The sequence below is a fragment of the Epinephelus lanceolatus genome, chromosome 14 (genome assembly GCF_041903045.1).
Source record: "Epinephelus lanceolatus isolate andai-2023 chromosome 14, ASM4190304v1, whole genome shotgun sequence".
NCBI lineage: Eukaryota > Metazoa > Chordata > Actinopteri > Perciformes > Serranidae > Epinephelus > Epinephelus lanceolatus.
The window spans coordinates 26623486-26636581 of NC_135747.1; the positions used below are offsets into that span (position 1 = coordinate 26623486).

Consider the following 13096-nt stretch of genomic DNA (forward strand, 5'->3'; position numbering starts at 1 on the left):
TCTGTGGCAGGCAGCACAATGATCACACATACAATGTGAGGGTTTTGAATATATCTTTGATCATGACAGTGGAGAGGAGGAGAGAGGCCAGGATGCTGACAGTGAAGACTAATTGGAGGAGGAAGTGTGAGAAGTTGAAGACAGCAGAATATGATCCAGATCAAGAGACAACAGATGTGGAGAAATCCAGATATCATACCAGTTTTGACTGGGACAAAAGATTTCGTGCCACTATTCAAAATATTAAAGTTTAAAAACACATGTCCTTGTTACACTCTGACACAAAGTAGGCTTTGTTATAGTGAATTCATAAAGTAAGTTTTGCTTTGTATTACTCAAAAACAAGTTGTATGAACTCAGGTCGATATGAACTACATGCCATAAATAGTTCAGAACTTGTAATGTTTACAAGAACTTAAAGGGGGACACGGCCTAGGAACGTTCAATCCATACTTGTGAACATACCTCTCAAAGGCAGGAACCAGGAAAGAATGTTCAAACTTGTTGTCGACTTCTTAGTTATGATCAGTAAATGTATCCATGTACCCAGAACATCCCCCTGGGTGCTCACAGTGTCATCTATATGGAGCGACTCCAGACTTGATACTCCATGACATCACAAATTAGAGTTTTAGCACTCTAGATTTTGGATTTCGGGAAGAATTGTGCGTGGTTAGTAATATTTTTGCACTGTCTTAGACCACAGGAATAACATGTATGAGTTTTGAAAATGGGCGTAGTGATGAAAGTGATATAAGATCTAATAAAAAGGTGAAAATATATGTATTTCTATGTATTTATAACCAGCTATTATCGGGCAGTCATTTTGGACCAGGAACATAACATTAAATAACATGATACAAAGCAGTAGGGTTAATAAAATGAATGATTTATTAAGTCCTTGTTACTGTAAATAATTTCAAACATAAATTACTTGATTTCCTCATTCATATCTGTATAATTGTGGGTAATGCCATTGCTTTGTTTTGATGACTATTAGTTAATGTTTGATAGCAGCATTAGCTATTAATCTTTTTTGAATGAATGTAAAAATGATTTAAATGTAAATTATTTTGTGAAAATTGAGCCAAAGCGATTGTAAAATTAATACTGTATTTCAATATGACATTGAGATGATAGTGAGGGCTAACATTTTAAAATGTGAAATCAACTGATGGTATTTGTTTGATTAAATAACGTCAGGTCATTTTTCATGAGATAAAACACTGGGTAACGTTTATTTAATAGTATCTGTGTGCCAGAAGTCAGTAAAATACACTGGTTGTATCATGTTTAACTTGACTGTGCAGCAAGTGAAGCAAATACTAGTATAGCGTGCGCTAACAACCTACCTTGCTGCGAGGGGACGAAAACTACCTTGAGTGACAGCTCGCTTAGCCAATCACAGGCCGTCTGGCAGAAGTTCTTTAAAGCTTCTGCTAATGGTCTTTGTGTGAAGGCGGGGAACACTTGGCTCGGTTAGGCTGCTGATTAGCAACAAACAGAAGGTTACGAGTTTAAAAAATTGTATAATTCGGCCGCCGGACTGGCTTTGAGGCAACGAGAGCGGTATGAACTATGTCGGGTGTGTAACCGGACCTTGTTGGGCCGCTTTTGAGAAGACCTCGTGGTGATTTGCAACATTTCTGGCAGCTCGCGGAGACAACCTCGCTTTTAGGTCGTTCAAGTGGCGATGCTGCGCTGATAGCTGCGTCATCATGTTGCTTCCGACTCGAGTTGGCGAAAAGAAATCTCAAGTTAACGCCAGAGGTGAGGCTGCCCGCCGTCATCCAGCTCCGGAGGCCACTCCCGACGCCTGAAATAGATGGAAGACGGGCTGCTGGTGAGCGGTTGGCGGTGAAAGCCTGTTTACGTGGTCGCGGTGTAACTGGTGACTTTACATCACTTGGCTCGGCGTTGTTGGCGCGAGACTCTCCTGGCTGCATTTAGTATCCGCACTCGGATGGACAGGGAAACATTTCTGTTGATGTTGCGTAGCGATAGAAACCGCAAACGTGTGCAGAGATACGACCAAATGCTCCCCCAAACAGAAAGTGGAAGTGTATTGATATTTCAGGGATGTTAGCCACAGCTGTTTGCCCGTTGAGAAGTGATGCCCTCACTGACAGCTAGGTTACAAAGCAGGACCCTCCTGTGAAATGCTGCTGGCTCCCATCTGCTGGCGACTTTCTTTTGTAGCTATAAAAGACATAAACAAGCTTTTGTAAACCATTATGAGCGACGTAACGGTTCATTTTTAGCTAATAAGCTAATTTGTAGCCGTTAAATCGGATATGTTAGACTGTTAGCAGGGTGTCAGAGTGTTTTGTTGGGACTTTTAGGGGGTCTGTTGTCTGCTGTCACCGTATCCACGTGGACTTTGTTTCAGGTCGGTGCGTAAAGTTTGGCACACAGCACCGGACTGATTGCTCCAGAGAGGAAGCGGCTGCTGCACCTCTCAGCCTGGGCAAAGTTTCACACCAGACTATAAAAAAAGCGTCTAAAAATGGCAAGCGACTGCACACACACCAATTCTCATTACACGAACACAAAGTCGTTTTGTCCGTCCAAACCCTGGTCGGATGGAGACAGAGAGATAGCTGGAGAGATGGAGCCAGCCGGGAACTCAAAAGGGCGTGGACTTCCCGCACGGTGTTCGCCCAACTTTGAGATGATAGATGGGCTTCTGTACCGCAAGAAGCTGGAAAGGGGCTTCATCAACTACAGGGAGGTGTTGGATGAGGACCGGAGGCATGAGGCCGTCTCCACCTTTCACCGGCGGCGGCTTGGCCAGCGCCACCTCTCCATGGAGGAGACCTACAAATGCGTGGCTGAAAACTACTGGTGGGAAGGTATTAACATCACTGGCTGCCTTTCATGTGACTTCACAGATCAGCATGTGGCTCACGACTCTGTAAACCAACTTCTTACTGGTTATCTTGAGTCTATCCATGTCTTATTGTAAGGAAGTGGAACAGCTATACAGTGGTGATTGAATCAATCAATGATCAAGTAACTTACACATGATTGACAGCTGTTAATTATGGTCCAGACTTTTCTAATCAAGCTTGTGGCTTTCATCAGACTCTAAAGCCAGTGTTGCTAGAGTTTGACCCATTAATATTATTATCAAGCCTTATTCAGTTTAAAGTGGTTTACAGGATCCAGTATTTTAGGGCCAGGCTGAAGAAATTGCTTCCTGGTACGGACGATTCTTGTATCAGGTGCTCCCCCTTCCCAACAGACCGCACACACATTTCTCTTTTACCCAAAGCTTTAATCTTCTTGGATGTTTTTGACACCCTCCCTTATGTTTTGACACTTCTTGAACCCTATACCCCTTAAAGGGATAGTTCAGATTTTTTGAAGGGTAGTTGTATGTGGTACTTATCTAAAAACAGGATATTTATTAGAGTAGATGTCAGTCGGCACGCCCCCCATTTTGGAGAGGCAACCTGGAGTCTGAGAAGGAAGTTAAGCAATGTACTGCTGTGGAGGGGTCTGCAAAAAAATGTGTTATAGCCACCTGAAAGAAGTCATAAAAAACAGTTTAAGTGTGCACTGTATTAAGAATATTTTCACTTTACCTTGTGGTCAGTGATATCTAACAAAACAACAAAATGAAGGCTATATATCACTCTCTTCAAAGCCAGACTTTACTGAGAAAAGCAGCGATTCTGCTGGTCTACTGCTGCCTTGATTACTTTTGTGTGTGTGTGTGATACTGTGTGACTTCGGTGTTTGGCTTGGTTAGTTCCCTTAGTTCGGGTTCACCAAAATTACACAATAACACAAACTAAGTAACTGGTGGCAGTGGTAAACCAGTAGCTCCCATGTTCAGCAAGCTATAATTCCTGTTTTTTCTATGGAGTCTGGTGGCTTTAATGAGAGCATAGATGGGGAACTGAAGCTGTTAACAGCTTCCCCGTTGGAACGGCTCTCTGATGGAAAGGTAAAGCGCTGAAAATACCCTCAATATAGCGTACACTTAAACTGATATTGTTTTTTTTTCAGGTGGCTAAAATATGTTTTGTTGCTAACCCCATACACAGCAGTACATTACATAGCCTCTGTCGGACTCCAGCCTGTGTCTCGAAACTAGGGGTGTCCCAACTATCCCTTTTAATTGATATCTTCCTGAAGGCAAGGTTTACCAAATATCAAACTGACCAAGAGTCCAATCCCCCCCGGAACAACTTTTTAGCTTAAAGATCTAATGTATTTTCTCCACTAAGAAGAAATCAAGCACACATTTAGAGGATCCGTTTAAAAGATTTAACAAAACATGAAAGCCCTTTCTCTTGTATTATCTCTCTACCCTCAATAGACATTTCATCTGATCAAGTAATATTATTGTCTGTATTTTCTTCACAGGGATGTACTTCCAGATCAGAGACTTTGTCCTGAGCTGTCCAGAGTGTCAAAGCCAGCGCACCAAGAAAACAGAGGTATACAATACCGTCTAGATGTCGTTTTAATTTTTGCTTCTATCAGACTTGAAGCTTCTCTTCATTTTTATCAGTGTCTCATATTTCTGTATCTCACACATTTTAATCCACACTTTCTCGCTCTCATTCTCACTTAATCCTTCTCTCGCACTTGGATGTCTCCTGCAAGTGCTTTCTCACACGTTGTATTCCTATAATGATGCCTCTCTGTCTGCTTCTGTCTTGCCGTCGTGTGCCTCTCAGGAGCTGGGTGGCAGAGGATGTGTCACAAAGACGATAGTGTCACACAGCGCTGACATGCTGAGCAAGCTGAGGAGTCAGCGTGAGGCAGGGCTCTTTTGTGACATTACACTGCGGACGAACGGGCGATCGTACTCGGCCCACAGAGCTGTCCTGGCAGCCGTCAGCGATCACTTCCAAGAAATCTTCACAGAAATGGACTCGAGCATGAAGGCAGACATAGATCTCACTGGTAAGATTACAGGCCAAACTGATATAGAATACATCGCTGCTTGAGCGGTGTCTTAGTGTTGGGTCTGAATCTGGATGTTAAGACCTGACTCAGTCTGAACCATGTCCTTAAATGCCCCAAAAATGATGTATTGGTCATTAAACTGTTCCTCTTTAACTTCTAAGTCAATATTTGCCAGCTTGTCACCAGGAAAATTGTTAATCGAAGTGCCTCACAATACTAAATTGTTATTAATTCATCTCCAGAATATTTTATCATCAATTTCTCTGCAAAATGTCATGAAAAAATAAAAATTGCACATTATAATAGTGACAATGTGACATATTCAATGTGCTTATTTTTGTCCCACTAGCAGTCTGAATCAGATATATATATATATAGGGCGACCCTTAAAGTCAAAGATTGGAATCATCAGTCGGAGACCCCTGAGTCGACTGAGATTCTTCACATCGAGCGGTCATTTCTTTGCAGGAAGGGTTATCAGTCAGTGTGCACTGAACTTCTGGGGATATTTAGGTCCCTAGAAGTAGCTGCAGAGTCAGCGCTCCTTGCTCTCATGCTGGGGAAAATCACACCACACTACGTCAAGTCCTCTTGGCTGTCCGGTGAAGATGTCTGCTCGGGGTAAAGGCAGCTGCGGCTCTGAACCCAGAGTGAGTCTGAGTTAGACGGAGGCAGCTGCCCGGAGTGAGAGGCTTTGCCTGGTCAGGCTCCGAGATAATGTTATCTTCCTCCCTCCGCTTAGAACTTATAGTCTGTTGCCTTTGATATTTAGTGTTGGCAAAAAATGTCATCATTCATTTCTGATCCGTTGTTAGCATAGTTAGCACACATTAGCTCAAAGGGTTAACGTCGCTGTCGCCCTGAACGTCCCGCCAAAACCCGTGCAGAATCTGGCAGTTCAATAAAGCGTTGATTACTGTCTATATGAAAAGGGAACACATAGTATTGAACAGCCAAAAATTGATTGAGTCAATTATCTGATCATTAACATAGTTGCTGATTAATTTTCTGTTGATTGACAGAAAATTGATTTATCCAGTACTTGACTGATCTTTGCAGCTCTAGTTAATGATACATTTAATTGTAGTCAAGATTGCTTCTGTAATTTCCTGTGATTATCATGCCCATATCAGAACAAACAGAGGAGTTATCTAGAGGCTTTCCAATCAACCTAGTAGCTCATGTGATACATTTATCAGTGACTGATTACCACCTGAATGCAAAGACATTGCATAAATGCAGTCACGTGACAGTTCATGACTTGAGATGACAAGGTTCATCTATCATTAGCATTCAAACAATTGTTTGTAGGAAACTGAGAGCTGTAGATACAAAAGGAGGCCTTTGAAACGGGTCTGGCTTGTTAGTTTGGTATGACGTTTTTAATCTAGAAATTCTGCGTTGGAGGATCCAGATCCTGAATTGGGACACAGCTATAGTCCCCCTTTTCATTAACGTATGTCTTTGATGTGTGTCGTCAGACAGGAGTAGCAGTGGCCCTGATTAAAGCAGTTGTTATATTGTCTCCACCATTGTGTTTACACTTTGCTCCCACTCTGCCTGCTGTCTCTCTGATCCTCTGTTTACACAGTCACTTTCATCTCACTCACTGATTGACTGGAGTTCAGCATATCTAATTAACGTTCCTTTTCTTTCCTCTCAGGTTTTAGTGAGGACAGCCTATTGTCCCTGCTGGATTTCTCCTACTCCTCCACTCTGTGCGTCCGCCAAGAGGACCTACCTGAAGTCATCGCCATGGCCCGCCACCTGGGCATGTGGCCTGCAGTGGAAGCCTGCTCCGCTCTCCTTAAAGAGCAGGAACAACAGCTCCATCCTGGCAAGGGCTTTTCCTCAGCATGTCACGAGCGGCACCACCAACAGAGGGAAGGCAAAAGGAAAAGAGGTTTGGGATTAGAGGACAGTATGAACGACGGTTTCAGCCTAACGCTGGATGCATCTGATGAGTCTGTACAGGGAAGTCCAAGGCACAATTTGCGCAGGACACCGAAATCCCAAGGCCATAATGGACTCCCTCTGAGCCCATCGCACAGGATGAAGCTCATGGACTTTAAATCTCCCTCTTCTAAGAAAGCTTCCACACCTCGAGATGCCATGGGCACCCCACAATCACAGAACTACTTGCGTATATCACCATCAAACACCCGTCTTCTCCGCTCCACTCCAGGGGCTGCCAAGAAGGTTCAGAGATTGCTACCCATGCCAGAGAGCCCTCGACGAAACAGAAAACCTCACCCTATCACCCAGCTCTCCCGCACCTCCAGATCAAGGGTTACAAAGATTGGTGGGTGTAGTCCTGCTAGGGTAAAGCAGGAAGTAGATGAGGTTGGAGAGGATGAACAGGATTATGCAAGAGCACAGGAGAAGTACAAGCTGATGAATGTTCTTGGATTACAAAGGACTGCCCTCCTCCCCAGACCAGAGGATCTGATTGGTTGGAGACAAAAGAAACGGCTGAGGAAGCTGAAGGCCAACAACTATTCACTGACAAAGCGCCGAAAACCACGCTCCACCTCCCCAGGACTAGCATTTGGGGCTGTGACACTGGCACTTCCCCTCTGTAACCCCGTCAACAGTCACCTCCTCAGCAAGTCAGTAAAGGGCAAGCCTGTGGGCCCAGTCAGCACGGAGCAGATGACAGCAAAGAGGCCAAAGAGTGTACAGCGACCTGTTCCTCCAAGTGACAGGAGCATGCGGAGTAAAGGCGTGTTACCAGACATGTTCCAGCCTGCATCCAGGCCTTCCTTTGGGGGGAGGGAACTTAGACGGTCAGTGAGGAATGGTGACAGCGCTCACCTTGCTGCCCAGCAGCCTTTGCGACGTAACACCAACAAAACTCTAGTAAGAAACACAGTCAGGATCAAGTCAGAACCAAGTCAATACTCTATCTCAGGTTTCCCTCTTTCATCAAACAATCGCTGCAGTCACACACCTCTCAAATCACCACCTCCGCACAGGACACAGGCCAGAAATAAGGTCACCGTAGAGACTGTAAAAACACTGCGCTACAACAAAAGCCGACCAGTGGCGAAGGCCAAGCTCAGGCAGGGCTCTACGAGGGAGGTGGAGAAGACAAAGTGTAAGCCCAGAGAGGAGGGGAGGAAGGTAGGGGTCATGGACACTAGACCCAGAGTGAAGGTTAATGAACCTGGTGGGCTCCAGTTTGCAGAGCACGCACCTCCGCCGTCCATCTACAACCACCCCCTGTACAAAGTCATCAAAGAGGAGCCAGCAGATCCCGTGCCAGTTGCACATTTCTCTGATCCTCCCTCCCCAGACCTGGGCAAGCGCCAGAGCAAGCCCCCCATCAAATTACTGGACTCAGGCTTTCTGTTCAGCTTCTGTCGACCAGCAGGAGGGCCGATGGCGGGACTGAAGAAAGAGGAGGAGAGCGTTGATATATGCTTAACTCGTTCTGTGTCACAAGTTGGGGAGAAATTTGGAGCGGAGGACTCCCCTCACAGGGCACTGAGAGCCAGAGGGCCACCCACCCTGCCTGTGGTGAAGAAGGAGAGGAAGGAGAGGAGCGTGAGCCAAAGCAAGGTTAAGAGACCCAGGCCAAACTCCCGAAACGGCACCCTTCACCTGGCCAGATCTGCTGGGTCAAAGGCCAAACGGACCATACCAAAGGTAGATGAAAGGGAGAGTAGTGATTTATGATGATGGCTACGATTTATTTAGGGTAGAAAATCACTGATGTTGCCTTCTAGCTGTTGCTATAATATAATTGAAAGTCTGTAAAAACAGTTGGAGTCATTTATTCATCACTGCTTAGCTCGTCATTGCTCACTTCCATCATTTGATTTTGCAGGTATATCATGTATCTTGTGTCTGCAAAATTTGTGTAACCTTCATATTTGTCTGTCCCCCATCTTTTTTTTTTGCATCTCCTGCAGCAAGGTAAACTCCCTCTGAGCAGCAGGAGCTGTGTCATGATGGACGCCGTACGTCGGGCAAGGCTAAAGCAGCTCCGAGGACCTCGTAGTCAAGTCCCCAATGCCCCAAAAGCCCCCCATGCCTGTGTGCAGTGCTCAGCCTCCTACAAGGACTGCGACGCTCTAATCATGCATCGCCTCAGGCACATCGAGGGCAAGCACTGGCCATGTCCGGTAAGCACTGGCTTTTTTGAACCTTAACAACCTGCATCCACACTATTTGGAGGATAGAAAATCATGACCTGGAGCACCAGTAATCTGCAGATTTTATTCCGGTTAAGCAATCTAACGTGATTTAGAGTGAAATATAATCGTGTCGTGAGATTCAAGACCGTTAATATGTCTCTTCTGAGTAAACTTGGTCCTCAGAAGAGCAGACTTTTGACACTTGGAGTAAATTTACTTAAGTGATGAGTCTGAGCACAATTAGCTCTTCCTAAGTCCGTCCTCTTTTTACTCTGTGCTTCAACAAGAGTTGAGCAAGCTTCTGCAGAACCTCGGTCAACTTTCGCCTTTACCATTATACTTAGATTTACTATGTGCTAGGTTTGTCTGAGTTAAAAAACAAATAACAAATTTTGAAGATTGGTTAAAAGATGTGCCTCAGTCTTCATGGAAACATTACATTGTATATAGTGACACCTTATGTTAGCTAATGTTAGCAAAATGCTAGCTTACTAGCTAGCGAAGAGGGGTTAATGTTGGTCTAATGTCAGATCACCAGTGTCAGACAGGTTTGCTTCCTTCTTATATCTGTGGTAACATTAAAGGGATTTAAAAAAAGGACAGATGACATGATTTATCGTTGGCCTTCTGGATTACATCCTTTTGTTTCTTTTATTTCTGTAAGGCTTTATGCCGCCCTGAAGTAATATAATGTTCGACAGTTACTTGGGGACCCCTAGTGATTTGTAATAATGACGGAGGTCGTCTGTGATCGTAATCCTGTGAGAGTCTGCCATGTCCTTAATTTCAAGGTAAAATTCACTGCAAAATCCCACTGCATTTGCCAAGCACAAAGGTCGTGATAATATTAATCCCATGCTAATCGGCATCTCGGTGATCTCAGGTCGTATTTGTTTTGTGTTTTTTTTTGTTTTCTTTTCCAGTCACAAATTATGCAGGCTGCGCTGGCAATTAGCACGGAGACCCATTCAGAGAAAAAACAAGCTCAAATCTATCAGAATAGCAAAATCTTGAAAGCTGATGAGGTTGATGATAATGTGTGGCATATTTGGTTTTGTTTCACCCCACTTTTTTTGATTTTATGGAAGTTAATACTGTACATCACTGCTTGTGGTGCTGTGTAGTGTTTCTGTATTGTGTAAAGTGGAGTTACAAATGACTGTGCACCGAAGATAATGTCAGTAAATTCGAGTAAAACACATGCATCACTTATCCTGTGCAAATACGACACATGAAACACAATCATGGGGAGGTAATTTCTAAATCACATGACATCCCCTTGTAATATTAGTCCCGTGTGAATGGAGCTTAGGTCAGCACCATGGCCTCAGTCAGGAGACACATGTCACGCATTGCAGGAGAGATGTTGCCTGATAGTCTTATCCTCAGTCTCTAATGTTACACGAAGAGCATGTGGCTTCTCCTTTCTCATTTCTCGTTGAGATCGGAATGACTGCTTCAGTTTGTGTTGTTTTGACTTGCTCATAAAAGTCAACCACATGAGTATATCCTTGCAGCTCATACTGTAGTCCTTGCTGTTGGCTTCTTGAAGCGGCGCCCAGCTAACTGGAACTGGCATCGTTGTGTTTCGTTTTTGTGAAGCTTTTCCAAGCTAGCAACAGTAGCTAAGGGGTGGAGGAAGTTAGGGTCGATCATTTATGAAGTACTTGTATTTGAGTTTAGTATTTCTTTTTTTATTCCACTTTATACTTACTCCAGGGTCACAGTGCCAGAGGTATAATAATAATAATAATGATGATAATAATAATAATAATAATAATAATGCATTTTATTTATAGGCACCTTTCAAAGCACTCAAAGACACCTTACAAGACATTAAAAAAAAAAGAAGCAGCAGCATATCCATAGATCATAAAATCAAACAATTCTGCAATATACAATAAAACTTATTTAAATGACTTGACAGAAATCGTAATTATAAATAGTAGGTATAAAATCATCATCAGTGTGAGTCTCAAAATGTGTGTTGCCATTAAATCAGACCGAATATGCCAGCTTGAAAAGGTGTGTTTTCAGACGGGATTTGAAAGTGGAAAGGGAGTCAATACTGCGAATGTCATGGGAGAGACAGTTCCAGAACGGCTGAAGGCTCTGAAACCCATGGTAGCCAAAGGGGCAGATGGTGATGTGAGTTGGACTTCAGAAGATGATCTATGAGTACAGGAGGGTGTGTAGATAGGAGCTTAGACAGGTAGGAAGGGGCTTGATTATGAAGGGCTTTAAAGGTGAGAAGCAAAGTCTTGAAATCGATGCAATAAACTGTATTGTACATCTGCCAGTAGCGTCATACCACAGACCTGAGAGCTTTATCAGTCTTCTCATCTAACCCTCGCCACAAAAGCAGATTTCTTAGAATGTCAAACCACAATTGTGTCACATTTGTGCCACGTTTGTATTGCCAGTTTAAGACAAAGTTTCTCTGTTGCCTCCCTTTGTCCTTCCCTCTCTCCGCCGTGTAGCTCTGCAGTAAGACGTTCTTTCGACTGAGGAATGTACGGAGCCACATCCGCACCCATGACCCCAAGTTGTACAAATGCCGGAGCTGCATCGCTGCCGGTTCCTGAGGCAGCTAGAGGGTCTGCCCAGGGAGCGATACTGAGGTGGGTGAAAGTGACACCTTTTCAGAGCTGAGCTACACTTAACTGAATCGCTAATGTGCTTAATGCTTGGCTTGCTCATCCATTTTTTTTTGTGATGCTGTCTACAAGTGAAGTTTTAATTGTTGAGCGTGTGTTCTGTTGTCACTCCTCAAACTTGTCGCAGACAGAGCTGTCAATACATCACACTGCACTGTTTTGTTTTTTTTACCATGTCTGTTTCTTAACACTGGTGTTTATTTTGCAGGATGAAGGCTGTCAGTGTCTGACACCAGCGAACAGACTGAAGCCAGAGGCACATGATCGATCAGCAGCTTGTATATAACGCATCCGTCACACACAAGCACAACGGTCTGTGGAAAGGCATAATTACTCGGATTCTAATTATCGCCGTCGTCAATGATCGCTAATGTTATTTAAATAACCAAACCGAGGTTGCTGGTCCTTTTGCGTTTCCGTAGCTACAGAAGGTTAAACTTGAACATTACACTCAGGGGGTGGGGAATGTGATGCCACGGTATAAAGTGATTTAACGTCACAGTTGTGTATAAAATGAAAGTGATTGTTATAACTATTACTGCTACGTATTGTTATTATTTTTCTATGTATAGATGACTTTTGAGTGCACTTATATCATAGCTTATGTTGTAAACCTAAGAAGTGGTGATGATTTTGAAGGTTTGGAGTTCACGGCGGGAATACTTGAAGTGATGCAAGCGCTGGAGGGAATACTTGAAGTTGGCAGGGGGTCTTAGGAGAGAGACTGTCCTTTGGGTGTTTCAGTGGGTCTTTGTCCTTTGGTGTGCTAACTTTTAAACGACTCTACCGATCTGTCCCTCCTTTCTTATCGATCTGCTAGTCTCTCACAGCCTGTGAGTCTGGGGTTCGACTCGGGGCTGTTCACCACTGCATGTGTATCTGCAGGCCGTTTGTGGTCCGTGTCTTTTCTAAGACTGCCAATTTTAAAAAGGGAAAATGTGTCTCGTTTTTAATGTGAATTTCTGAATAGTAATCAACACAGCTCTGTCATTACAGATGTTTTATTGATCTCCTGTTCCACTTTGATCCGAGTTCGACTCGTTCGACTTCAAATCCCCCTCCTACTGAATAAATGCAATGTGTTCACATAAAGAGATGTTTGTTTCACAAATTGATTTTAGAAATAACTGAGCTGTCTATCGCTGTTAAAAGACTGAATAAATTTTTGCCTTTTATGTCTTGGTATTCGTGTTTTAATTACATGTTTTATGTTTTATACATACTGTACTCTCTGACTGAAAGAAACAAAGGGCAGGTTCAGCAGTGGGTCACATTTCTTGGCTATTAAATCAGAATTATTTTAAGGATTCAAACTATAGAGATAAATTACATAGTTTACATAGAGTTCAGGGGAGTTATTTCCCCATACAAGTTGAA

The 13096-nt window shown here is 43.6% G+C and overlaps 1 protein-coding gene across 2 annotated transcripts; it reads left to right on the forward strand.

Moving 5' to 3' along the window:
* Positions 1 to 1450: 1450 nt before the first annotated feature.
* On the forward strand, positions 1451 to 12894 carry LOC117251471 (uncharacterized). Of its 2 annotated transcripts, none has more exons than XM_033617775.2 (7): positions 1451 to 2852; positions 4375 to 4448; positions 4692 to 4920; positions 6587 to 8571; positions 8838 to 9050; positions 11543 to 11683; positions 11928 to 12894. In XM_033617775.2, the coding sequence occupies exons 1-6, from the start codon at positions 2507 to 2509 to the stop codon at positions 11645 to 11647; spliced, it is 2952 nt and encodes a 983-aa protein (XP_033473666.1). In that variant the 5' UTR covers positions 1451 to 2506; the 3' UTR covers positions 11648 to 11683; positions 11928 to 12894. The 2 variants fall into 2 exon arrangements, with proteins under 2 accessions (XP_033473666.1, XP_078030667.1); XM_078174541.1 differs by having other exon boundaries at positions 6587 to 8570; positions 8834 to 9050; positions 11928 to 12066.
* The last annotated feature ends 202 nt before the right edge of the window (positions 12895 to 13096 follow it).